This window comes from Cyanistes caeruleus, chromosome 21, assembly GCF_971803275.1.
Source record: "Cyanistes caeruleus chromosome 21, bCyaCae1.hap1.1, whole genome shotgun sequence".
Classification (NCBI taxonomy): Eukaryota; Metazoa; Chordata; class Aves; order Passeriformes; family Paridae; genus Cyanistes; species Cyanistes caeruleus.
Genome location: NC_141721.1, coordinates 3,636,176 through 3,663,629, shown reverse-complemented (window position 1 = coordinate 3,663,629; position 27,454 = coordinate 3,636,176). Strand labels below are relative to the sequence as shown.

Genomic DNA, 27,454 nt, shown 5'->3' with positions numbered 1-27,454 from the left:
ATCAGTGAGCTTGTCATTTTTATTTTGGATGGAAGTAGGTGACAGCTGTGCCTGAGGGACAAAATTCAGCAGCTCCAGGGGACTGGCAAGACCCGGGTATCCCAAGGGGCTGGGGGGGAAACAGCTCGTGGCCCTCCCCAGACCCCCTCACACATTTTATAAAAATAAATTTTTATTTATGTATTCACACTGCTGGGCTCAGCCAAAGTAAGCTCTGCCTAAAACCCAAAGCTCTGCCAGCCTGGGGCTGCTGGGGTCTCCCAGGGCTGGAAAAGCAAGAAAAAAAAGAGGCTGAGGAAGAGTGGGATGGTGAGTAACTCACCAGAATTAGCCAGGCAAATTAGCACCGTTCAGCTGGAGTGCCTTTGCCAACAGACACGTGGGGATATCCAGAATATTTCAGGATTTGGAGCTGCCTGGGCTCAATTACCACGGTCCCTCCATCCCCAGAGCCTTTCTGAGGCCCGTGGGATGCTGGTGTTGATGGCAGCTGGGACGCTGGCTCCAGCACATGGGGACAGAGGTCCTGCCCTCCCCGGCGCTGCGAGACATCACTGCCTTTAGCTGCTGTAATGGGTTTCTAAAATTAGCTGCACACTCTGCCCTTGGACTGGAGCAGGACATTTCTCAGTTGTTTAATATCAAAAGTCCAAAAAAATAAAAAAGGAAGCAGAGCACAAAAGCCACTCAGTCAATGCATGGCTAAGTTTATTTTATCGCTTGTCCAACAGAAGTCGACATCTATTTTAAGTCATTTATGAGGAGTACAAGTGTGAATAGCTGCAGAAGTTTTGCAATTCCAAGACACCACATACAGCTGCTAAAAAAAGCAAATTTAACCTTCCCAACAAAGCCTCAAAAAGCAGCCCACCCTTCCCAGGATCGTGTTTCCCAGCTACTGATTTCAGGCAGCCGAAGCTCATCTCCCCCAGATCTGAAGTTGATTTATGAAAATTCATGGAGTTGTTTATGAAAAGGGCCCCAGCCACAGCAGCATCACCCCCTCACTGCATCCTGGAGTGCTTCCCTTCCATTTAGGCTTGGTTTTCCCTGTGCTGAGCAGGACAGGTGCAGGTTGGTCCCTTAGGGTTTATCCCTCCCTTCAATTTATGAGTATTTTACATTTTGCCTTTGGCCACAGCTCCTATAAATAAACCCTGGCTGCTCGTGGCAGATGTGAGGCCTTTCCCTGCCTGCACGCTCTGTTAGAGGCCCCGACTTCCCAGCAGCTGGAATGGGAATGGATGTGAGTCTGCAATGAAATATTAATTGGGAGCAATGCTATTCTCCTGTCTACAGAAGGGAATTTTAATTGAGGACCACGTTAACGAGCTAATACCTTCCCTCACCATGTGGTCACAGAAGGAAGGGGGGGTTGCTGTGACCTGCTCTTTTTAATTGGAGCCTCTCCTATCACCTCTGTCTCCCCAAATCAACCCAAATTAGCAGCCCAGCGCTCATCACCCAGCAAACCCAACCACCAGCAATCACTTGATTTGACTTGTGGTTTCCTAAGGGGCAGAAATAATCTCAGCAAGGAGAGTCTGGAGCATCCCTGTGAGGTCAGGCCTGACCAGCAGCACCTCCCTTCATGCCCTTTAAGTCCTAACTATTCCTAACTATTCCTAACTATTCCTAACTATTCCCAAACTCGGGGCTCCAGCTCAAGAAGGGAATCTGCAGCATGGGCAGGAGATCCCCGGAGCTGGAACAAAATAGGAATTCTCAAATAGCACACCTGAAAATGCAAGTTCAGGAGGTTGCTTTTCCTGCCCATTTCTGGCTGGATTTAGCCCATCCAGTGTTGCACTGGACTTCAAACAGGATGGGAGAGAGATGTGGATCTGGGAAGAGGGATACCTCTGATCTTGCATTTTCCAAGTGTTTTGGTAAAGACTGAGCTCTCTGACACATCAGGAAAGTATGGGAACTGCTGCAGCCCTTCCAGGGCTGGAAAATGATTCTCCCTTAGTGGAGGCTTTTAATTTCAAGAGTGGGAGTGGGGGGGATCACTGCCTTCATCCTACAAAGCAGAAAGCAAAGCTACAGAAAAGCAGCGGGGGCAGCTCCTGCTGCAGGACCGGAGGGAGCCGGGGCCGTGTCCAGCTGTCACTGCCACTTGTCACTCATGTCCTCGTTCTTGTGGAACTCGTGGAAGTGGTCAGCATACCTGGGGAGAGGGCAGAGCCACGTTAAGCTGCAGCAAGCCCCAAGGTGCCCTGGCAGCCGAGCAGGAGCCGCTCTGAATCCAAGGGGTCGTTCCTCGAGGATAAGCACCGTGCTCTGCTCCAGCCACAGGAACTGGGCTCATGGCACAGGGCTGAGCCAGGTCTCCAGGATCACGTTTGCTTTTATCAGGATTCCTCCTGGGCAAGGACTGTCTGCAGGGAAGGCTTTGGAAAACACCCAACTGAACACAACACTGCTCTTTAGAAAAGTTCTGTTGAACTTTTTCTGCCCCCCTCCCTCACTGGGTTTAAAGCCCAATTTACTGGCCTTGTTTCCAGCACTGGGGTGCCCAAAAAGTCTGCTGCAGACCACCAAACCCTGCCCACCAAACCAGCCCTGAGGTTGGGCTGGCCCAGCCTGTCCTCACTCACTTCTTAGCACAGAAGGCGGCGCAGTCCCGTCCCACGCTCTCGCTCCAGGCGGTTTTGTAGAGCACCTGCCAGGGAAGGAACGGGATCAGCTCTGCTCCCACCTCCATCCCAGCCCCTCACTGCAGGCTGTGCCACTGCTGTGCCAGCCTGGCCCTGCCATCCCATCCTGGAGAGGCACTTGTGACAAGGGCATGGAGTGACAGGACAAAGGAATGGCTTAGAACTGATGGAGAGCAGATTTAAATTTGGTATCAGGGAGAAATTGTTCCCTGTGAGGGTGGAGAGGCCCTGGCACAGGTGTCCAGAGAGGCTGGGGCTGCCCCTGGATCCTTGGAAGTGTCCAAGGCCAGGCTGGACAGGGCTTGGAGCAGTCTGGGACAGTGGAAGGTGTCCCTGCCATGGCAGGGGTGGACTAGAAGATTTTTAAGGTCCCTTCCCACCCATGCTGTGGTTCTGTGACCTGTGGGGAACCCCAGTGTGTTGCAGGGGCTGCCCTCAGGATGGTCAAAATGACCTTTCCCAGTGGGTTATTTTTACTGGGACAGTGCTGCTGTGGCTGTGGTGGTTTGGGATAAGGCTCAGGGCTGCATATGGATGGAGAAGTATTTTTGGAACAGGCTTAAGGAAGGTCAGTAAAGGTCAGGAAAGGTCAGGAAGTTCGTAATTAACTTGGCTCCTTTTTACCTCCATGCCTCTGTGTTCTCATTGCAGAGCCGAGGTCTGAGGAGGCAGTGCTGGGTTTGGGAGGGGGAGAAGCCCTGGGTTGACTGATTTGTTCAAGCCTTGGGGATTTGTAAGCTGTTATCACCAGGGAATCACCCTAACCACACAAACAGCCACCAGCAGCTCCAAATCAGGGTTATCGAGGTCCCCCAGGATCAGTGGCAGAGGTGTCACTCCCACTGTGGGGATGGAGGAGCAGGAGCTCCCCTGAGGCACCCACAGTTCATCCCCACCCAGTGCTGGGTGCTGGATTTCAGGCTCTTTTGTGTCTAGATGATGTAAGATCATTCCAGCCATGTAATATTTATGAATTTTCCTTTTTTTTTTTTTTCCCTTTTCTTTTTTTTTTTTTTTTGGGTTAGAGCTTTAAAGTTTAATGATGTTTAACTTTTTATTTCCTTTGCTTCTTTCCTCACCAAAATAACTTTGAGAGCAGGACAGAAATATTGTTCTGATTTGGCTTTCATCTCGTTTTCTCGTTTAATTATTGATGATTTGTTTGGCTTTTTTTTTTCTCCCTGAAATGACAAATAAACTCCCAGAAACTGTGCAAGGATACAGGAGGAGCTTGCATCACGACAAACAAAAAATCTCTCCCAGGAGATTTGGGCTGGCTGAAGCCTCCATTCCTCTAATTTCTCTAATTTCAACCTTAGTGTAGAGTTGGGGAAACTTGAAAACTAGAGAAAAACAGAGCCCCAGGGCATGTCAGGAGCATGGGGAGAGCAGGAGGTTAAGGATGCACCCAGGAATAGGATCCATGTGGTCTAGAACCAGGTAGTGTGGGCTCAGGGATTTTATTCCTAAAATCACTTATGATATTAGATTCATAATAATTAACCAAATTTTTGCTCCCCACTAAGCAGAGGGCTTGCTTGGGGAGCACACACAGTGGCACCACTCTGCCATGGCTGATCCCAGGAACAACAGGAACTCACAGACAGCTTCCAGCTCCTGCCCTTGGGCAAGCCAGGGTGGAATTTCCTCCCTGTGAAGCCGAGGGGATATTCCTTGGCATGTCCCTGTGCCACGCTCCCGGCCTCCGGAGCCACTGACACAGCAGGTGCAACGCTCTCGCTTGGCACAGCATCTTAAACCGGCCCAAATTCCCCCTGGAGGGGGTGACAGCGGATGTTTTGTCTCGGTGCCCACCCCCTGTGGCCCCCACACTCACCAGGAAGACGAGGCAGTGCAGGAACAGGGTGTAGAAGAAGGCCACGGTCCGAGCGGTTTTGTTGGACAGGATGAGCCGCCCCTGCAGAAGAGCAGAATGGAAAATCCTGTTTGAATGTGGGTCACCAGCTCTCCTCAGAGGGGCTTGGAGAGATCCTGGCAAGGACTGGGAGCCTGTTCCTGCCAGACCCTACACAGACACACAGTCAGGTGGTGTTTGCCACCCACCTGTGCCCACCTCCGAGAAGTGATGCTCCTTCAAAGTGGCTGCACAAGTCTCTGCGCTCTCAGCCCAAATTTGCCCCAAGCTGGGTGGATTCAGGGCTGCCAAGTGCAGCCTTTCCCCCACTGAAAACTCTTCTGGGGGTTTATTCTGAGTTGCTTTAGCCCAGCTCTCTCCAGCAGCTCTCCCTGCTCCTGCTGTGCCAGCCCTGCCTCAGTGCCTGCTCCGCAGAGAAACCCCGGCAGTAATTAAGCTTTGCACATTTTTAATTCATAAGCTCAAACGATTTGGTGATTTGCAGCATCCCCTCGTCATCTCTTGAGCAGGGCACTGGAGCCAGGGCTGTGTTGGTGTTCCCAGAAGCTGCTCCTGGTGTTCCCTGGTGTCCCCTTGCTCTGGCTCTGCCAGGTCCATCCTGAAAGGTTTGTTCTCCACCCTGGCACGTCCTGTGCCACCCACAGGGCTGCCCAAGCTCCCTGGGGGCTGGAAACCCCTGGGGTCAGGATGAATCGCCCTCCACCCCTCATTTTGGAGAGCCCACTGAACCACAGGCAGACCCTGCTGATGCCTGAGCCCTTTTGGCACATCACACCGAGATCCCAGTGGGAAAACCTTCATCCCTTCAAAAGCATGAAAATCAGGAGCGGCAGAGGAGTGGCTCGCCAAGGACGGGTCCTGCCTTCCTTCACAGCCACTCTTTATTCCTGCTGTAACCCAGGGACTCATTATGGACATAAGCACATTCCCCAAACACCACGCAGCCTTTCCAAAGCTGGCATTAAAACCCACAGATCTCCCACCAAACCCATTCCGGGCTGAAATCGTCTTTGCTATTCACGGCCACGGCGGAGGCTGCTGTAACAAACAAGATTATGTTCTTAAATATTCCCAAGGAATAACTCCCCTAAGTCAGTTTTTTTTTTGTGAATGCCTTTCATTAATTCTCCGTGGTGCTAGCATGCCACACAATCCATATTCATGTTGGCATTTGCTTGGTTTTTATGCAAATGACAGCTCTGCCTTTATTACAGGATATCTCTGTGTTCTGGGGCTGCTGCTTCACCTCCCTTGCGCTGGAGAACTGGGGGTTAACACAGCCAAAACCCCATCCTGAGCCTGCTGCTAATGCCACAGATTCCAGTATAGGTCAGATTTCCCCAATCACCACATTTTTAGCTCAGAAAGTCAGACCCTAAGAGAGGGCAGTCACCTCCTGCCCTCTGTGCCTCAGACAAGGACCCTCTGCTGCTGCAGACACCACAGCTTCCCCAGCACTTTCCCTGATGCTTTTTTGGAAGGAAGAGCCAGAGCAGGAAGGATCAGGGCTTGGGAAGGGTTTTTTTTATGGAGAATGCAATGAGAAGCCAATGTGTGCCTGAGGATGCTGTGCTGTGTGGGGATCAGATCGTCCCTGGAGTGTTGGACCCTCTGCAGCCCCTCACACTCCTTCTGCCCAGATGTGAGGGGTGCTGGGGCTCTCTGGGGGGGTCTCCTATACAGGAGGCTTTGCCCCTGGCTGGGGGTGCAGCCCTGAGCCCCACACCATGCCACGAACCAGATGAGAGGTGCTTGGAATCATAGAATAAAATCAGAATTGTGTAGGTTGGAAAAGACCTCAAAAATCCTTGGGTCCAACCATTCCCCCAGCACTGCCAAGCCCACCACTAAACCACATCCCCAAGTGCCACATCTGCCTTTAAACACCTCTGGGGATGGTGATGCCACCACTGCCCTGGGCAGCAAGGGAGGAAAGGGATTGCTCCTAACCCAAATTCCAGCATGGCCCCAGTGTGCTCTGCACCCCTTCCCGGGACAGCAAGGATGGGGCCTCCCCACTGCCCAGGAGCCCCATTCCCTCACAGGCCCTGGGCTAAAAACCTCTCAGCAGTGCTGGCAGAGCAGCCACTCACCATGCTCAGCGTGGCTTTATCCCAGGGACTGAGGCTCAGGTACTTCCTCTGGCGTTCCTACAAGGAAACCATACAAGTTTTTAGGGCTCAGAGGGCTAATTTGGGGTTTGCAAAACATGGAAGGAGCTGTGTGCCCCAGGATGGTCCAATTTCCCCCCTCAGCCACCCACCAGCCATCATCTGAGCACGGTGACTTTTATTTATTCTTTATTTTTGAAAGCAAAGGGCGTTTGAGTATGTTTCATTCTATCAGAGGTCCCTGGATTTCATCTGGGCAGATAAAATCTGCCTCACAGCAGGCAGAGGGGCTGATGCAGAGGGAGGGTGCTGGGGAGCCTTTCCTACCTTCCTGCTGAAGGAGGAGAAAGGGTCCAGGCGTTCCTCATACTGGGAGGAGTAGCGCTGCTCCGTGTCATCCCTGCTGCTGCCCTGTGGGAGCAAAGGCAGGCTGAGAGCCAGCAGGGACACCAGCACAAGGACAGGACCCCGAGCTCCCCCACTTGGGAGAAATGACCCCCAAAGGATGGAGCAGCACAGCCCAGAGCTGGCCCACGGGGCTGACAGCATCCGTCCCCTTCAGAAAGGAGAAGCACAACAGGAGCTGCTGAACAAAGTCCTTTCTTCTTGAAACTCTGGAATGGTTTGGGTTGGGAAGGACCTTGGGTTGTTACATCAGGGGATTCTGCCACAAGGACTCCCTGTTTCTCCTGTGTCTCCCTATTTTTGGCCCTTTCCATGAAATAATCGTCACCTGACCCATCCTCACAGAGCTCACCTGGGCAGCTGCAAATCCCACCCTGAATTCCTTGGCAGGGCAGGAGGGAGACAGGGGCTCAGGAGGAGGAAATCATTGCTGGGAAAAGGGCAAGGAGCATGAAGAACACCCCTTGAAAGGAGTGAAAGGTTTGGCTGGGTTCAGACAGGATGGATTTTATCCTTCTCCTGGGACAGAAGTTCCCTTCCCACAGCGAGCCCTGAGGATGCTCGTGAAGCCTCCCTGCTCCTCCTTCCTCCACCTCTGCAGATTCCACATGATTCCTGCCCAGATCCAGCCTGGAAACAGCACATGCTGCCACCAGCCCTGGGCACAGCCCGCTGCAAGCTCTGGCTCCTTGCTCCAGTGCCAATTCCTTGTCCCAGCACGGCGCCGCTTGCTGCTCTGCCCGGCAACTCCAACACTCCCCGGGGCTTTCTGGACCTGTTCCTACGTGCTGAGGGTTGCCCTGCCAGGCCCTGTGGCTGCCTGTTACACCTCTGTGTAAGCCTTTAGTAACTCACACACTGCAACCCGAGTCGGGTCAGGGCCATGAGGCCAGAGCCCCATTTAGGGGCGAGGAAGAGGCCGCAGCCTGGCCCACTGCAGTGATCTCTGATGAGTATTTTTAACGTGTCACATGCCCCATTAGGGGGTGAATTATGCAATCCCCTGCGCTGCTGCCATGGAGGGTTTTGCTCTTTAGCTCACGGCGATGGCATCCAGGGGTTGCCTCGCGGCGGAGGATAAACATGGAGATGATATTCCGCAGGAGAAACCGGAAAAAAATGTCACAGGGGATGGCCTGGCGTCATCACGGAGACATAAAGAACCAAATAAGGTCCCTCACAGCTGTAGGAGTTTCCCACCCCCAAATGCTATCAAAATATCCCTCGACAAAACAGACTCCAGGTCCAGGCAGCACGGAAAGGCGGCAGCTGTGGGGAGGGATGGCAGGGAATGGGTGTCCCCCCCCTCTGTGAGTGGCACTTTTGCATTTCTAAGGAAAGCCCGAGGTCAGGGGAGCCTGGCTCTGGCCAGGGAAGTGTTTGCAGAGGGAAGCTCCCAGGCAGCAGCCTGAGCCTCCTGCAAAGCCCCAGGGATGAAGCTCCCGAGGGACATGAGCAGAGCAGGTTGCAGCAAGGCCTGGGTCCCCTTTCCCAGCCTTCTCCTGGCATTACTGGGATGATTTTGGGCAAGATTCTTCTCCTTTGTCCATCTTCTGGCTGCTCAGGGAGCAGCTCTCTCTGCTGGATACAATAAGTTCAGGAATGAGCACAAGTGGGGCAGGATGAATTATTTTCCAGGCTCTTCTGCAGGGTTTATTGCAGGAGGCCCCAGTTTAACCTCTGGCAGCCTGGTCAGGCAGAAGTACCCACACTGGAGCAGCACAGTGCCAGCACTGAGCATCAGAGGAGGGGGTAGCAGCTCTCTTAGAGAGGAAATTTGGGCTTCTGGCTTAGAAGATGTCAAAGACCCCTCAGCACAGTTCTAAACTGCCTTCCTGGCAGGGTCTCTGCTCCTCTGGACAGAGCACTGCACCCTTTCCCACCCCAATCAGCTCCAACTCCCATGCAAGCTGGAAATGTGCAATTCCTGTGTCTGGGGCCGGTGTGTCTGTGTGAGCCCAGCCCGGGGATGGACAGACAGACGGACAGGTGGGCACTCACCCGGCCAGGGTAGCTCTGCAGGAACTTGATCTTCTCGTAGAGCTTGATGTTGTCGGCTCTCAGGTTGTCCAGCTCGCTCTGCAGGGCGTGCACCGTGTGCTGCAGCATCCGGTTCTCCTGCACGGGGCGTGGGGGGACAGTGGATCCAGCCAGGGGGGATTTGGTGCACACAGCCAGGCTCCAGCCCCTTCTCAGGTGTGAAACCCCCCTGGCTCTGAATTCAAATTGCTCCCTAATTAAAAGTGTCCCAGGTGTGGCAGAAGGGCGCTCACCCATCCCTCAGAGGCCACAGAAGGGCTGAGGGGAGCTTTGGGGTGGGATGTGGCTCCCACAGGAGGTGCAGACACAACTGGACAACTTTGAAAAGGTTATTTTGAGCTCTGCTTCAGTTTGTTAGCCCAAAATGTATTCTCCACCTTCTTTTTCTGTGGCACTTCCCAACACTGTGCCAGGAGGCCAAGCACAGGGACACAGGGGCTGGGACCTGTCCTTGACTCGCTCCTGCTCACAGCAGGATGTATTTTCCTTTCACTTGCAGGGGTTGGCACAGAATTCCCTGCAGGTCAGCAGAGCAGCCAGCCCAGGCTGAGCCCCCCAGCCCCTCCCCAGCAGACTCACCCCCTCCAGCTCCTGGTTCTTGGCCCGGAAGCGTTCCCTCTGGCTGGAGATGATGGAGAGGAGAGAGTCCACCTGCCCCTCGGGGCATGAGCTGCCTGGGGATGGAGGGTGACCTGTGGATGAGGTTTGGAGTGAGAGATGACCTGACAGATGCCCCTGTGAACAGTTATTACAACATGGACTACTATTTATGTTTTTTTTCCTTTTCATTTTTGAGGACTCATCCTCAAAGTGGACAGGAAAACCAATTGCATTATTTGGTACAACCCATGGCTGCCTTTCCTGACTCCAACCCTCCCCATCCCTGCCAGACTCTCTCCTCTGGCTTCAGCAGCAGCTGCAGCATTAAAATAATGCCCCAGAGCCACAATCCTCTCTCTCTCTACCCCGACCCCTCATCCACCATCAGTTGCTCTGCCCAGGATCCCATTTTTTGGAATTTTTCCCCCCCCATGATGGGGCTCTGTGGGTGCCTGGGGGGCTGTGGCCATCCCTCCCTGCTCTTCCTTCCTGGCAGTGGCATTCAGGGCCAAGGAGAAATGTGTCCCCAAGGCCATGACTCAACCATCTGCACAGAGCAGTTATTCATAGAGCAGGATGGGTGTCTGCAGGTTGTTTAGCTTGGTGGGACTGTTGCTGTGATATTGTTTATCTTGTGTTTTCAAAACCTTTCAAAACAAACAGAAAAAAACAAGCAGAAAAAAGGAAAGGAAATGTTTATTTTTTAATTTTTTTTTCCCCCAGAGGAGCAAGGAGTTGTTATTTTTTTGGATTCATTCTCTCCTGCAGACCTCAGCGCAGGGGCTGATGTACGGAAAATGTTTCACTCACTGGCTCTGGAGGGGTTTGGTGTGGGAAGAGCAGAGGCAGAGCACAGAGCTCAGGGTGTTTGGTTCAGCCTGGGCTCAGTTTGCTTCAGGCCTGGCACCTGCCTGCTGCACCCTTGGAAAGAGCCAAAAGATGGGCAAACCATGCCCAGCATGGAAAAGTGTCCACGCTGGGCAGGTGACGGCTCAGGAGCATCCTCACGCTGCCATCCCTGCAGAAGTGACCACCCTGCCCATGGTGGGGTGTCCCAGCCCGGCCTGGCTCCCTCCTCTCACCATAAAACAGCGCCGTGGCCTCCTTGATGGGCTCAGGGATCCTCTCCAGGCCGGGGGCGGCCGCGCCCTGGGCAGCACAAGCAGAAAGAAAGGATGAGACATTTCCCACCCACCCAAAGGTGCCTGGGCAAAGCAGCCCCTCCTGGATCCTGCTGGTGCCCTGGCAGCCTCAGCCCTGCTGGACAGGCCCTCTGCAAGGATAAGGACTGGCCCAGCATGGAAAGGGCTGGATGGTTCCTGGATGCCACTGGTGCCACCCCCTCCCACACCAGCACCTCCCCATTGCACGATGCAGATCTCTGCTGGGTGAATTATCAGAAAGGGAGAAAGAAAAGGAGGAAATAATAATAATAATAATAATAATAATAATAATAATAATAATAATAATAATAATGGAAAGAAGAGGAGGTGAACGCTCCCCCAGCCCTGAACCACGTGCAGGGTACCTCTGTCTCCGGACGACACGCAGCAGACAGGGCTTGGATGGTGCTGAGGTCGTGCTCCAGCTTGGCCACCAGCTCCTTCTGGCCAGCCAGGGTGGACACGGCCTCCGTCAGCTGGATCTGCAGCTCGGCACAGCGCACTGCAAAACAGAGCCAGGGCTGTCACCCAGGCACCCCAAACTGTGCCAAGGGGACACCAGAGAGCCCAGAAACCCCACCTGGAGCAGCAGAACCAGCTCACAGCAGCAGCCCTGCTCTCTCCTTATGCCTGGGGGCAGCAGGAGGGCCACACCAGCAATCCCAGCTCAGCACCAGGGCTCCAGCCCCCCTTGGTGATGCCCAGGGTGGGCACAGTCCCCAGGAAGGAGCATCAGGCAGATATTTTGGTGCCCCTGGCAGCATCCTGGCTGGGCAGAGCAGGGGGACCTGGACAGGGTTAAGGGCAGCTGAGCCCATGAGCTGATCCCAGGTCTGGTCTGCACTGGAAGGGTGATGGAAGAGGCTCCCCTGGCTGTGGGGGCTGGGAGAGCACTCCCAGGGCATGTGGTGGAGTGGGGACACCCCCCAGGAGGGGCTCAGGTGGGACCACTCCTGCCCCAGGCTCAGGGCCAGGCTGTGCATCCCCCGGCATTCCTGCTCAGCCAATTTTCTACAAAGGATCCCTCTTTCCAGCTGCCCCCCAGAGTAAAACCCACACCCTAAACCACAACAGGCACTGCTGGAATGCTCCAGGAGCAAAACAAAAACCTCTCGTTCCCCTCATATAACCCCAGCCCAGATGTGGAGCCGTGGAGAGCGGCAGCTACAGCGAGAGGCACAGCACCAGCACTGCAGGGCGAGCTCCACTGGCAAATCCATTCCTGAACTGTCCTGAAGCAGAAATCCACTTGTTTCACCTTTCTCCCTTGCTGCCAGCAGTGTCTGGGCCTTCCCCTGGCTGGAAGAACTGCTCAGCTCCAGGTTCAGAGCTGGAGTTTTGCACTGCCAGCACCTCCACCACAGGGATGCAGAATCTGTCCTCTGTGCCTGGATTCCCATCTGTTCCAGTCCCTCCCTGATAATTCCTGTTGTAATTATTCCCCAGAATTCCAGACAGCTGAAAGGCAAAAAAAATTCCTCATTTATCAAGAGCCAGGGAGCCAGAAGTGCAGGGGTTGCCTGAGCAGCAAGGGCGGGCTGTCCTCAGGGCTCCTGCCCTCTCTAAGCCTTCAGACAAGGACTGAACGTGTGCACAGCTCAGCTCCAGCTCTCCCAGCCTTGCCAGACCAGGGAATGTTCCACACACCCTGAAACCAGCTGTGGAGGGAGCTTCTGGCACAGGGAGTGATGCCCTGGCCACAGGGCTGGACTGAGAGCAGCAGTGCTGGAGGCCCAGAGTGGTGCCCACAGTGACACCCAGGAATCAGGGTCTTTGCAGATGTGGCACTTGGGGACATGGTTTGTGGTGGGCTTGGCAGTGATGGGGTAATGATGATCTTAAAGGTCTTTTTCAACCCAAGCAGTAAGAAAGACAATTCCTGTGTTTGTGTAGTAGAATCCCAGAGTGGTTTGGGTTGGGAAGGGACATCAAAGCCCATCCAATTCCACCCCCTGCAATGGGCAGGGAACATTCCATTGTCCCAGGCTGCTCCAAGCCCTGTCCATCCTGGCCTTGGACACTTCCAGGGATCCAGGGGCAGCCACAGCTTCTCTGGGCACCCTGTGCCAGGGCCTCCTCACCCTCACAGGGAACAATTCCTTCCCAATTTCTAATCTAAACTTAGACTGGATAAACTTCTTTCAGTTTAAGGCTATTCCCCTTCCCATATTATTCAGAGGGACCAAGCCTCACCACAAGGAAAGAGAGGTGACACATGCTTTGAAAACAACACATGGATTAATTTTTTTTCCCCCTCTGCATATTTACATTTTAGAGCCCCCAGTAAGAGACTCAGGATGGAGCAGTAGTTGTGCTAAAGGCACATCCCACTGGAGGTCAGTATTTCTCCAGGAATGGGGAATCCCTGCCTGCTCCAAAACATGGGTGGCCTGATGCAAAATATTTGCATCAAGAATATTTGGAAAGAAAAAAACCCTCTTCCCTACGGTTAATTATTCAATTGTCTGTCTTTTAATATTGCATTAAAATGTAATTGGGAAGCTATTGCTGGCCAAACATGGGCTGGGGGGCCCCAGTCCTGCACAAGGCACTGCTGAGCATCCTTTCCAAGGTTCACCACTCTGGGAGGTTACCTGGGGCAGGATGTGTTCCCTGGCCCCCCATCCAGCCCAAAAATCCTCTGCAGGGCTGAGCTTTGGAGCCTGCAGGAGAGCCAGGCCCTGCCTCCCAGTTCCTGCACCTCTCTCCTAAATAATCCTTTTGGCTTCTGACTTACATGGACTGAGCTTTTCAATTTAAGAGAAAAAAGGGTCAGCAAAGAAAGAGAGCTCTCAGTTTTAAAGGAATCTGCATCCTTCCTTCCCTCAGGTTTCACTCGGCCTTGGCCAGGCCCCTACGAACCATGAGAACAGCAAAGGCTGGAAGCGTGTCTGACACTGAAAGCAGCCAAACACACGGAGCTTCCCTCTCATCTCCCCCTCAGTGCCACTCCTCACAGTCGCTTTTTGCTGGGTTATTTTTTTAATCATGACTTTCTCTTTTCACAGGGGCCGTGGCCACCCGCCAGCTCGTCACCTCAGTGCCGGTGGCTCGTGACCCGCGGCAGCCAGGCCGGCAGGGCAGCTCAGGCATCCACATCCAGCCAGAGGAAATCTGTCTTTGTCTTCCCTGAGCTGCTGAGCCCTGCTCTGACCCCTCAGATCTGCAAATACCTCAAAGGCCAGGAACAGGAGAGCTACTGCAGAAGGTAATGGGACAAAGAAGGTGAAGTCCTGGGGAAAGTGGGTTTTAAACCACATATCTTTAGTCTCAAACTCTGTCAGCTCTGGCTTTTGAAAAGCCAGGCCTGACACTGCCGTGGCCTTATGAAGAAAAGAGGAGTTCAGGGACTGGGCAGCCCCGTACTGGCAGAAGCTCTGATGCCACCCTGGCACAGACAGGGCTGGTTTCCCCTTGTCTGATGCACAGAAAATCAGAAGCTGAGGCTGTTCCCATCCCTGGAAGTGCTCAAGGCCAGGCTGAACGGGGCTCTGAGCAACCTGCTCCAGTGGAAGCTGTCCCTGCCCATGGCAGGGTTGGACTTGGTGATGTTAAATGTTCCTTTCTAACCCAAACAATTTAATAATTCTACAGAATCTTGCCAAACACTGAATGAATACTCAGAAAGAGCTTCTGCTCAAAGAAAATGCTCTAAAGAAATGTCTCTTCTGGGAATTCTGTGTGCCCAAGGGGCACAGCCATGGATGACACTGTCATGGGATGAATGCTTCTGGAAATAACATCAAGGATCTGTAAGGGATCCACAGAGGGGATCCAGGGGACACAAAGCTGCCTCACACAGTGAAAAAACAAAACCCAAATTGAGAATAAAAGATTGACACGAGTCTCACACTTCCTTCACTGTGAACAGCCCTGTCAGTCTCTTGCCATTCCAAAGCTGCAGGTTAAATCCTTGAAGTGATTATTGAAGAAAACAGTCCTGGAGCCCCCAGGCTGGTGGGGAGCAGAGCCTGGCAGATGCAGGGGCTCATGGAGAGTGGCCCTGGGGCCATGAGCCCAGCGCTGCCACAGAGCAACAGCAACTCTGACTCCTGTAACAAGCCCCAGCAACTGGGCTCCCTTGGCAAATCATCCAAAATAAACAGCATCTGTTTTCACAGATGGAGAAAATTAAGACATACTAGCAACTTAGTTTGAAGTTATAAGGCCAGACATAAATAAATGAGAGGCAATCTTTCCATAAGATGGTGGCTTGATTACTGAGGATACAGACAGATGAATAAATCACCTTGGGGTGAGATAGGCTGTAACTTGCTACACATCCATGGGACCAGGGTAACTGCTCTTGTGCATCCTCAGAGCCCTGAGGAAATGAGAGGTGTAGCTGAAGGGATAGGGGTAGGAGCACACACATGGACAGTTAGGGCAAATTAGCTGATGCTCTGCAAGTTCACACCCTGATTTGCCTCGTGGAACTTTTTAATCTCCCTCCATTTACTGTCTGGCCTTCCTGAATTTACATAACTGGGAAAAAAAGAAAATAAAATGAAAACAAGCTGAGAAGTGATGTGGCACGCTCTCTTTGAAAAGTCAACTGAAGTGCACTGAAAGCCACTACTTCAAAGGTTTGAAGTCTATTTTATTGACTGGAAGGAAGATGATGGTAAGATAAGTAAACCTTGGAGTGTCTTGGCAGGAAGGCTCAAAGCTGGAGACTCACTCAACACAAACAGGGGTGTCTGAGAGTGCCAGGGCGAGGAGCAAAGCCAGAGAAGAAGCAGGAAACTGGGTCTGCCATGGACCCTTTGATTTTTCCAGCTCTTTCACCTTTCCCCATGTTGGGCCACTGCAGTTCATGACTGGACAGTTACATCCAAGTTGAAATCATTGTTCTTCCCCATGAAGAAAAAAGTGCCAAGTCCTGGCATCGCTCTCCAGGAGCCTTTCCAAGCCAACAAAGTCTTACCTCCGGCTCTGCCTGATGCCAGAGCTCCTAAGGTTTACACAAACTCGCTCCCAATTTCAGGCTCTTGAAACACTTGGCATTTAGCTTTTAAGGAAGTCTGGAAAAGGCTGTTATTGCCCAAAGTCCTGCTCCCCTTCCAGGAGAATCAGTGGGAGATGACTCGACCTTGACCCTGTGCTTTGTAGCTGGAGGGATGAGGTGCACACGGTCCAAACGCTGCAGATCCAACCCTGGATGCACAAGATGATTTTTTTCCTGCCTTTCTTTTTTTTGGTCTGTGAAGATGCCAAGGCAGAAAGATCTGAGCCAAAACCCTGCCCACAACAGGAAGGCCTGTCAAAGGCCTTTCCCCATCGTACAGCTCGATGGTTCCAGCTCTGTCTTGACCTTTGGTGAGGGACAACATTTCTGGCCCAGAGTGCGTGGGGGTCACTCCATCCGCCTCAGCAAAGCCTTTTCCTTGGGGCCACCCCTGCTGGGAGCTGTCAGGAGGCTGAGAAACAGGACAAGGAGGCAGGGAATGATTGAATATTTCTTTCTACAAGTCACCAGAGCCCTGCCTGTGGGCTCTGAGGTGCAGATCTGCTCAGAAGCAAAGGCAGAAGAGCAGGTTGTAGTGTAAAAGCCCAGCTGAGCCATCTGCTGAGGTGCATCTCACCTCCCATGAGGCAATGAAAAATCAGAGTCATTCAAAGGGACTGTACTGTTCCAAAAATGTCCCCAGAGTAAAGAAAGATGGTGAAGATCAAGTGCTCCAGAGATCTCACCAATACAACAGAAACAAAAAAGAACTGGGCTTTTGAGACATTTTAAAGGAACTTTTGTAGAAATCTCCAGGGAGGGAGGAGAGGTCAGTCAGCTCCAAGAGTAGCCAGAATTCCTGGATTATTAGTCTGGGAATCACCTCAGCCTGCAATGCTGCTCCTGAGCTGTCCTGGTCCATCTGTACCTGCCATGATCAGAACTTCTGCAGGGCTTCTGAAAGGGCAGGAAAAGCAAGGAGAGGAGGAAAAGAAAGAATGATGACATCTCTAAAAGCCACCTGTAAGTTCTAGCTCAGTCTCCCCGGTCTCCAGGCACAGATATCAGGCCTGGAAAGGCTCCAGGAGTGCAGAGATGAGGTTTCTCTGCAGATACAGAGCTGTAAGAGAAGACACCAAGAACATGAGTGAGGTCCTTCAGGGATGATACAGAGGATGAGCAGTTCCAGACAGCAAGGGATGGCTCTGGCACCAGTGAAGGCAGCAAGAACAGCCCTGCTCAGTTCTACTTTCATGTGCTGCCAAAGACACAAGAGAAAATAGGGACAATAGAGAGCAGATCATGTCCAACACCCTGAGAGCAACATTTGAGACTCATCTGCCCAAGTGAAAAGGAAGCACAAGGAAAAGCCCCAGTTGCCATGCCCATTCCAACATCAGCATCCTTCTCTGAGTTCCTGCTGCCCTTTCCTCAGGGCCAGCTTGGAAAATGGCTTTGGGGAAGAGAGAAGGAGCCACCAAACTGCAGCATGACAGGACAAGGGGTGATGGTTTTCAACTAGAAGAGGGCTGATCCAGGTGAGCTCTAAGGAAGAAGTTTTTTTTTATGGTGAGGGTGGGGAGGCCCTGGCACAGGTGCCCAGAGAAGGTGTGGCTGCCCCTGGATCCCTGGGAGTGACCAAAGCCAGGCTGGACAGGGCTTGGAGCAAGCTGGGACAGTGGAAATTGTCCTTTAAATGTCCCTTCCAACGCAAACCATTCCATGATTCTCTGGGGGATACCTCCCACCTCTCTGGGTTTCTCTTCTAGTTGCTGCCAGAAGAGGTGCAGGTGAGATTTCTTCTCCCTCCCCTGCTTTTCTCCCTCTATTTTCACATTTTGAGGGCCTGCTGCGAAGGGAAGGTTTGAAGGATTTCTCCTTCCCCTTTTTCCTGGCCCAGCCACTCCAAAATAAACAGCCCCCAGCAATGAAACCCAGTACTGCTTAATAAATTCACCCTGTAAGGGGAAAGATTTCATACAAGAAGGGATTATTTCCAAGGGTACTAAGATAATTACATGGGTAACTTGGAAGAGTTCAAGAAAACAGTTTGAGTTTTCTTATCAGTTTCCCATAGCTTGGAGCAAAAAGAAAATAAAATGCTCTGCTGTAATCAAATCATGTTTTCTGAAGCCCTCTGTTGGCAAGTACACAACTCCTTCACCACTTCCATTAACACACAAATACTGGGGAGAAAATGACAGCATTTCCAAGTGGAAAGAAGTGGGGCTCCAAATGCACCATGTCAGCCACTCACAGCTTCCCACCTGGTGGGAACATGGTGAAAAAATATCCCTTTTCCCACTGAAAATCAAGCTGGCTCTCACTGGTGGTGGTACAGGAGCCCAGCCAGGACCTTGGTGTGAAGGATGCCACAAATGATGACTTTTCCCATCAATCCAGCAATTCCCTGTAACATTCCCTAGGCAAACCTCTCCCATCCAGCCCCAGCAGCAGCTCTGTCCCAGCAGGAACTCACAGTGATGTCCCAGTTCAAACCAGTAAAAAAAACCCCACATTTCTTCCAGAAAGAGAGAATTTTGACATCCTTTTGAAGGGCTGTCCCTATAACCTACGGTGGAAGATCCAGCTGTCTCCATGGAAGACCATAAATATCTGCTCCTGACCTCTCAGATGCTTCCTTGTGGTTTAGGTTGCCTTCCTAACTTCCCAAAATTAACTTTTTGAGATTTAGGCTTGAGAGAACAGCCTGGCTCTATCCCAAGATGTAAAATTCTGAGCTGCTCTGAACCTCCTCCAGGTCAGGGCTTTCTCAAGTTTAACACAGCCTTTGCTTACCACCATGTGTGGCATTTTAGGAGTTTCATGCTGATACCACCTGAAGAAAAGTGCAGGTTACAAATACACAAATTAACCTACCTGAGGCATAGCATTTTAAAAGTCTAGCTGTTCAGCATCAAGTATAAAAAAAAAAATTAGGGTCAAATTATACACAATAATACCATTTATAGCAATCAACAGTTGGGCTAGTTATTAAAGAGAAGGGGGAAAAAAATAGTGTTAAACCATGAAGCTTTCCATCCTGTGGAACAACCTGTCACAGAGACTTCAAAATCAGAAAATGAACATTTGTCATGAGATGAAGGCATTCAGTAGCATTTTTAATACATTTTGAGGAGAATTCCCCCACGCCTGCAAAACTAAAGATGGCAAAGACACACATTGGACACCAACATGGAGCTAGACAAAGTGCCACCCTCACTGGGGTGGGAAATCCCAGCCCAGCTCTGTTCTCCAGGACAGAACCACAGCAAATATCCATCCTGGCCCTCCAAAACTCCTATTCCACAGGAAACTCCTAGGAGGGGGCACATGACAGCCTGGCAGGAGAAATGTGTCAGGGATGTACCAGAGGAGATGGTGGAACCCCCCAAAATAACCTTTTCAATTCACAAAAAAACCAGACACGAGCACGCCAGGGAAAACAGAGCCCCCAGGTAAGCAGAGACACACACACATCCTCTACCTGACACCCAGAGCATCCAAAAAAATGATTTCTTCCACTGCTTTTAAAAACATAATGCCACTGATGGGTTACAGCATCTGTTCCTTACCAAACTCCTCACTCTGTAAATACTATTTATAGGAACATCCCATAAGGCACTTAAATGAGGAATTTATTTCCCTGTAAAGGATCTGTAAAAATAAACAGTGAGCCAAATATCTGAGAAAAATTCTTTGACATTTTCATTTCTGAATCTAAAGCATTTCTGACCTCAGGTAAATGACTTATTTTTTCTTTTTAATTAGCTGATATATTGCTGTGGTGCTCAAAACAATCTCCCTTGGCAGTCTCAGACCCCAAATACATTATTTTCTGTCTGTGAAGCTGGGTGCTCACCTCACACTGACTGCAGCAGGAATGGCCACACTTGGATTTCACTGAACATTCTGGACATCAATATTTAAGGTACTGGAAACACACACACACACACACACACACTCCCCATAGGAACTGATACACAAAAAGTAAATTTTCCTCCCTTGGTCAAACACAAATCCCACCAAACCATCCCTGTGATCCCTCTGGGCATCACCAGAACCAGAAGCACAATGTAAATGTTTGCTGCTTGGACTCAGGTCTCACCTCAATAAAAGACAGCCCACGCGGAATTGTGTTTGTATAAAAGATATTTACTTCAATTATCACACCTAGGGTGCTAGTGAATAATAATAATAATACATCGTGTGAGTTTCATACAGTGATATTGCTTCTCCATATCATATAGGGACCGTTGTACAGTGCTGAGAACAAACATTTTATGGCTAAACCAAACAAAGACAGAAACAATGCCGTCTGCTGACGAGGGAGCGCTGCCCTGCACTGCCAGCCAGATAAACTCTTACTTTTTATGTTTAAACAAATACCAAGAAATAAAATGTTACAAAAAGATGAGTCACAGCAACACAATGTGGGCTTCTCAAAGCTACTTGTACAAAAAAAATGACACTTTTTTTTTGTGGGTTTTTTTTTTTTTGTTGTTTTGTTTTTTTTTTATTTTTGGTCAATTGGGTCTTTGTGAGGATCTTTTTTTTTTTTTTTTCTTTTTTCTTTTTTAAAATCTGTGATTGTGAATATAACAAACAAGCTCTAAAAACATCTAAGACTTAGTGCGTTACAGAAAAAATATAAAATACTGCTAAAAATGTAAGACACCACAATACACTGGGGTAAAAACTGAGCTTATTATTTAAAAAAAAAAAACAAAAATCAAAAAAAAAAAAAAAAGTTCTCAGGAAAAAGTACACCACTTTCTGTTCGAGTTCATCTTGTGCTGTGTTAGTAGTCGGGGCATTTCCAAGGTCTGCCCATTCTCATGGCAAGTAGTTATTGCACAAATGCAAAGAGTTAATTTTTTAATTAAAAAAAAAAAAAATGAAAAGGGACATGAGGGGAACAATTAAAAAAAAAGAAAAAAGAAAAAAAAAGAACAACCCCCCCCCTCCCCAGCCTCCATCTGCTTTGGGATCGATGTCCAAATTCGTACGTGTGACATTCTCACAGCATTTCCAGCAAGGAATGGGAGAAAATGCTTTTCACCACAGAAATGCATAGAGTATTCCGAGAGGAACAACCTTTTGTTTGGCAGAGCTGGTCCAACACTTACACTAGGGCATTTTTAACTCTGATTTGCAGCTTCTTTTTGGACTACACCAGAAGGAAAACAAACCTGACATTGGAAATTTGCCGGATGGTTGGGTATTTTTTTTTTTTTTTGTTTTGTTTTTTGTTTTGTTTTTTCTAGTGGGACACCCTCGAAAGGCAAAGTGCAAATTTGCTTCCCAAGCCACAGGAGCGATGCTGTGCCCTGCAGCTGCCTCAGCACCTTCCCCTGTGCCCAGCCAGCGGGGACCTGGCACCGGCCCTGGCTCGGCCACACGTTCCCACCCGGACCTGGAGCTTTTCTGCTGCTCCCCAGGGAAAATCCTGTGTGAACACATCTCGACCCAGCAGCAAAACTCAACCGCCCCTCCGTGCCACAGATAATGCACAATGTGGATTTTCCAGAGCTCACACCAGGAATTGTTGCTGCTGCACTTTTTTCTCTCTGTTTTTTTGTTTTTGTTTGGTTTTTTTTCTCCCTTGACCAACTTTTGAATGAGAAGGAAATCAGCTCTGAATTCAGAAAGTCAAACATATGCCAACAAAGATGAACATCACAGGAAACCAGTCTCTCATTTTAAATGAACACTCGTGAGTTAATTGCTATGTGCTCTGACCAGGGGCTCTGCGTCTTTAGCAAATTCTCAGTAGAGGCTCTAGGAGGCTCAGGGTATTTTCTCTCTCTGTATATCTTAAGTCTCTTCTCTCACAACTGAGGCTTCTTATTCTCAGTCCTAAATTATTTTAAAAACTATTTAAATAATATTATTTATTAGGCATTTAGATAAAATACTTTTTTCTTTTTTCCTTAAAAAAAACAAAATGATTGCTCTAGAAAACACAACAGGGGCACAACGATATGGATACTACAAGCCAACACCACCTGCTCTATCTTTAGGATATCCCAAGCTTTCTCCAACATCCATTTTGGGGACAGCAACCTGGTCTAGTGGGAGATGTCCCTGCCCATTGCAGGGGGTTGGAACAGGATGAGCTTTAAGTTCCCTTCCAGCCCAAACCAATGATATGTAAATACTCCTGTTGTGTTTATCTCCAACAAAAAAAAACCCAAAACAAACCTTGACAAAAACAGAAACTGTTAAAAATTAATCTCATAAACAGAAATATTAGATTGATGTCCTAATCACAAACCAGCTCTGTGTATTTCACCTTCTGATGCTGCAGAGAGAGCGAGCTCAGGTTGGGGGTGGGAGAGGGGGAGAGTCTGTTCTGCACAAAACCAAATCCACACTGGAATGACTCGACAGTGCCTGGAGAGAGCCAGCAGGGCCCTGGCCATGGGGACAGCAGGTGTGACTGATGGCACAGAGGGACACAGAACTGCCACGTGGACACTCACAGAGCTCCGAGCATCAACTGCTGGGTGATGGCTGAGTCCTGGCCCAGGAACCAACCCACAGGAACGTGGGATTTTCTTTTTCCTCCCACCCAGGAATGTGAATTCTCCTGAAGTAGAGCTCACCCTCGCTGGCTGTGGGATGGGAACCCCCCAGACCCAGAGTTTCTATTGCACAAAGACTCCTCACACGGTGCTGGATGTGCTCGGGAGCCCAGCACGTGCCAGTGCTGGGACACTGGGATGCTCCATCAGTGTTTGCTCCCCCTCAACCCCAAAAAAATGAAAAGTGGCTGGGAATGCTGCAAGCCAGATCACTGTGCTTTAGATTATTCTCCTCAAAGAGATTAGGAAATAAGGCACATAGCTTTCCAAGTAGTGAAAGAGTAAATTTCAGGAAGCAAAACCTAAAGGCTTAGTGGGAAATGTGGCAACATACAGGATTTTGATGATATGCCTACGGAGTGAAAATAAAATCACTTCAAGCTTGACTAAAATCTTTCTCCCACAAAAAAAAAAAGGAATGACCCATGAACTCCATCTCTCTAGAGAAGGTGAGAAGGAAATGGAAGCCCTGATTAAGGAAAAGGAAAAGTACAATACAGATATGACCTTGCTTATTCCCCACGCTCCTCCTTTCCAAACCAGATGCTCAAGTACTCCCTGTATCACCTGTACCAGCACCCAGAGGTAACCAGATACTTTGGAAACACTTTTAAAGCTAGTAATAACTTACCCACATATAAATAACACATCAAAACAGCACAAAGGGTGTCCAACACAAGCTAATAAAAGCCAGGGAAGTCTGATTGAAAGACTGATTGCAAAAATATTTTTCCTAGTTACTTGGAGACAAGATTGTACTTCAGAGCAAGTCAAGTGCCAGGTTTTATTTATTCTCTTGAAAGCACGGACACTCGCCTTCCAAGAGGAGCTGCCTAACAGAAAATTTCTACCTCATTCCTACAAATACTTGAATTTTCAGCTAAGGGAGAGCAAGGCTGAGCTGCTTGCTTTAATTCCATTCCTGGCTTGAATTTATTTCATCAGCTGGTTTTGTGATTGTTTGAAATACGTCTTTACCCTCCACTGTACATTGATAAAGGAGAGAGCACTACATGTGTGCAAATATCTGGGATATGAACTTCCTGCAGGAAGCCAAACAGACGAGGTTTGACCCCTCCTTTCCAATTCCTTGGCTCTTGCACATCTCAGACCCTTGGGATCATTTTTATGTATTCTGAGCATGATCTTCCCTGTCCTCATTAGTTAAACCCATGCATCTCCAGCAGCCTGGTCTCTCCAGTGGCTAATCCCCTCTTTACAGCAGGGAATGGATCTGACAAGTGGGGAATGGCATCCTCTCCCCATTAAAATACATATTGGTTTTAAGCCCTCGCTCACCTACATCCCAAATGACTTCACAAATTTGGCTGCACCATTAAAACCAAGCATACAAATGCTAAATGCACAGAGGGGCTTTTCCATCCTGGAATGATGCACAGAGACACATTTAACAACTCCCAGAAATGCATATTAATTACCCACACAGACGGAAGAGAACACAAACTCCCGTTCCTGCTGTCAAGAGAGAGGCTGTGCTGTTGTGACACTGCCAGGAATTACACAGGAATTGTGCAAAAATCAGGTGTGGCACCACAGCAGCAGGAAATTCCGGGCATGACTCTCCATTTCCAAAGAACTTTGGATGAAGATTGTACCATGTATTACAAATATCCCTGGAATTCAAACAGAAAGCCAAACACACGACATCACAGGGGTATTCACTTTGCTGCACTGGTCCTGCACCTTGTTATGGTTAAGGATTCAGTTGCTCTCTGCACTCAGCTGGTTCAAAGTCCAAAGAAACTGAACTGATGTGATGAAAACAATCATTTTAATAATAAGAAATCTACAGAACTGTGGCTAAAATCTCCCAACACCAGTGTGAGTAAAGCAAGCTTGAAACTGGCAGAATTGTCCTTTATGGAAGAACTGGACAAGGAAAAAATACAATAATCTTATTAATTTTTTAAAAGGAGGCATTTTCTTTCAATGCACTTTAGTGCCAGAAGATGTTTGTGAATAGCAATGACAATCAAGGCCAGGAATCCCATCAGGGCTTTTTTTCCATTCACAAGAGTTGTAGAAATGTGGATTTCACATAGACCCAAGGATTTTGGGATGGATATGGATGCCCAGGTCTTGGGAGAAGCAGGTCCTGGATTGTACCAGAGGATGCTGGTGAAAGCCTCACTAATAAAGTTCAATGAATGACCTTCTTCCACTGGAAAATGACCTCATAACTAATAACTGCTATTAAATATGCCACAGTACCACTTGGCTGGGGGGAAATCATCCCTGAGGAGAGAGATGGCACCACTTACACACCTGTTTTTAAGGCTTTCTGAAAACTTAAGTGCACAGGCCTAACGCTAATCTTCTCCAAAAGGATAAATTTCAGGTTCAGAGCATAAAACCATTTTATCCTTGCATATTAATAAGGTAGGGTACAGTCCATGACCTGGTCATGTAGGACAAATCCATCCCTAGGCATGGTATAAAGAGCTTTTCTTGCTATAAAGTCCATTATTAACTATACTTTATATATGGCATAGTCAATATATCCTATAAAAGAGATGAGGAGGAAAGAAGAAATTGGTGAAATTATATTTCTACATTTTAGTGCTCAAATATATGTGAAGGAGACAGGGACTGATTCACCCCTTTTGAACTACAAAGGTTATATCAGAGAAGAAATTCAGATCTTGGACTTCCCCTGCCAGTGATTCTCCTTGCAATGTAAAACCAGATTTTAAACTGATGGGGCCAGGGGGGAGAAAGGTCTTTCCTTTATATAGAATTTTTAATTTCTCAGAAAAGTTGATTGTATATGCAACAGAAAGAAAATGCTGATGTTCACGGAGCAGAAAGGGAAAGGCAGAACAACACAGGAATCAACCCAGTCCTGCTTTGCCAGTGTTTTATCCATTTGAGTTAAATTTTGGGATAAGAGGCTACAGCTGGTCACACCAGAGCCAAAACTGCCACACACTCATGGGAAAGCCTCGACTTGGTTTTAGGGAATGTTAAATCCACTCTCCACCTAAGAACCAGCTTCTTCTCCTCTTGTTTCTGAATCTCCAAAAGGAGCTTGGCCACACTCGGTGGCTGAAGACAGAGAACATCCACTGGGCGAAGAGGAAATCAGAGAGAATTTCAGAAACTCCTTTGTAGGAAGAGACACAAATGAAGCAAAAATAGTGCCCTCCATGTGCAGGTTAAAAATGTCACCCCTCCACTTTCAGTCTGCAACAAACTGCCAAGCCACTGATCTCTCACAACCCTGCTAAAGGCACAGGTTACTGCAGGATTTCAACTGAAATAAAACATTTTGGATCCAAGTGCAAAGTCTCCATGCCCAATTACTTTTTTTCTGTGTATTCTCATAATTTCTATATGGTCAAAATGTGATTTATTTTTTTTTTCCTTGTTTCTAACCTGCCCTGTTTTTGCCAGGAGCATTCTGATTCATAAAAGCTTTAAGAATACTGGAAATTATTAATTTTAAAATGGGAGATGACAGACTTCTGATGGCAGCTGTGCTTGTAGGGACTGCAGCCACTGTTAGCATTTTCCACTATTTCATCACATTAATTTCTCACATTTCCCTCAATCCTATCTTATGTCAATTTATCAGCTTTGCAGTTTGAATTACCACCAGAATGATGCACTTACTATTTCTCCTGTTAAAGGATTGAAAAATAGTGGACTGGAAAATATTGCATAGAATTCTGGGATGTTCATGATCCCCCTGCTCTATACCAATCCCATATCAACAAGTTACATAAAAATAATGCAGAGATCTTTTAGCTAATGAGAAAGGCACATACTTTTTTCTTTTTAGCTGTAATATAGATCTTTCCTACTACAGCAAGGAGTTTATTACTAAAGGACTCACTAATTCATGATATGGGCAGAGTGCACTGATATGGGTTCCTTTAAAGGGTGGCTCTATTTATAGGCATTTCATCAATGAATAAATAATTTATGGCATCAAAAGCACCTGTAATTAAATGCATTTCTGCCAATAAACATCTGCAATGCTGTTGTCTGAAATCTGTATCCTGAAAAATGGAAGTGTATTGACAATCCCACTGCATGACCCTTCTGTCATGGGATACTCTTTCCTGGCTTTTAGCAAACAAAGCACTGCACTTTTGTCCTTTCCTAATCATCCAGAGAGAAAAATCAACAATTTAACTGCAATATAAATGTATTTCTATTAAAACACTCCCAGCCCTTCATGCAGAGTGTAGGTAAGAGCATGGAACTGGAAACAGAGAGAGAAAATAAAATGCTTTTAAAGAACCTCAGGAAAAACAGACTCTGGCATGATGGATTTCCTGAAAACTGCCTGTGCTTTTATCCATCAGGAAAAGAAACGACAGCAAGGAGGGCTCTGCTGCCCTGGGAGATGAGCCCCATGTCACACATTTCACACATTCCCTTCCCCTGGAATCAGCACCCAAGGGATGACAGCCTCTGTGCTGCTCTTTGGCATTTCTTCTCCTTTAACTTTTTATCCTTTGAATTAAGTAAAAAAAAAAAAAAAAAAAAAAAGTTATTCCAAAGCACATTTTCCTCCCAAGGGTGAGTTCCAAATTAATCCCAACTATCACTCACACCCTGCAGTGTAAGTTCAGCCTCTAAACTGGGGGGGCCTTGGCCAGAAACACCAGCAGGTAACTCATGTCCAACCCGAGAACCTCAGCAGTAGTTCAATTAAAAACGAATCCATCTGACTTTCCACTGAACAGAAAAGCAGCTGTGACCTCGGCTAAAGCCCAGGACAAACCCCAGGAGCATCTCTGAGCTCCAGGTCTGAGGGTGCTCCTCGGCCCCTGCCCTCCAACCAGGGGGTGAGCAAGGAACCCAAAGGGACTCCGGGCAGGAGATCACCCCAACAGCATCTCAGCAGGCTAATCCACATTCAACACAGATCATTAAATATGAAACAGCAAAAGGAGCTAAGCCGTTAATAAAGTGCCAAAAATATAGGAAATACTGACAGCATTTTATTTGATTAATTTTATAATAGATCCCAATGACAACGCTTGGCAGGATGGAGTGACTTCTGACTTCTGAACGCTGTCTTTATCCAGCAAA

General features: G+C 48.7%; 1 protein-coding gene across 1 annotated transcript in view; it reads right to left on the bottom strand.

Annotated features, from left to right (window-relative positions):
* Window positions 1-690: 690 nt before the first annotated feature.
* Window positions 691-27,454, bottom strand: part of CUX1 (cut like homeobox 1) — a 264,103-nt gene continuing 237,339 nt past the window's right edge. The window contains exons 15-23 of the mRNA XM_086859056.1: window positions 11,221-11,357; window positions 10,775-10,841; window positions 9,672-9,784; window positions 9,054-9,170; window positions 6,975-7,058; window positions 6,630-6,686; window positions 4,498-4,578; window positions 2,601-2,665; window positions 691-2,170 (exon numbers count right to left, since the gene is read on the bottom strand). Coding sequence (XP_086715182.1) covers window positions 2,110-2,170; window positions 2,601-2,665; window positions 4,498-4,578; window positions 6,630-6,686; window positions 6,975-7,058; window positions 9,054-9,170; window positions 9,672-9,784; window positions 10,775-10,841; window positions 11,221-11,357 — 782 coding nt within the window. The 3' untranslated portion in view covers window positions 691-2,109. The remainder of the gene's footprint in view (window positions 2,171-2,600; window positions 2,666-4,497; window positions 4,579-6,629; window positions 6,687-6,974; window positions 7,059-9,053; window positions 9,171-9,671; window positions 9,785-10,774; window positions 10,842-11,220; window positions 11,358-27,454) is intronic.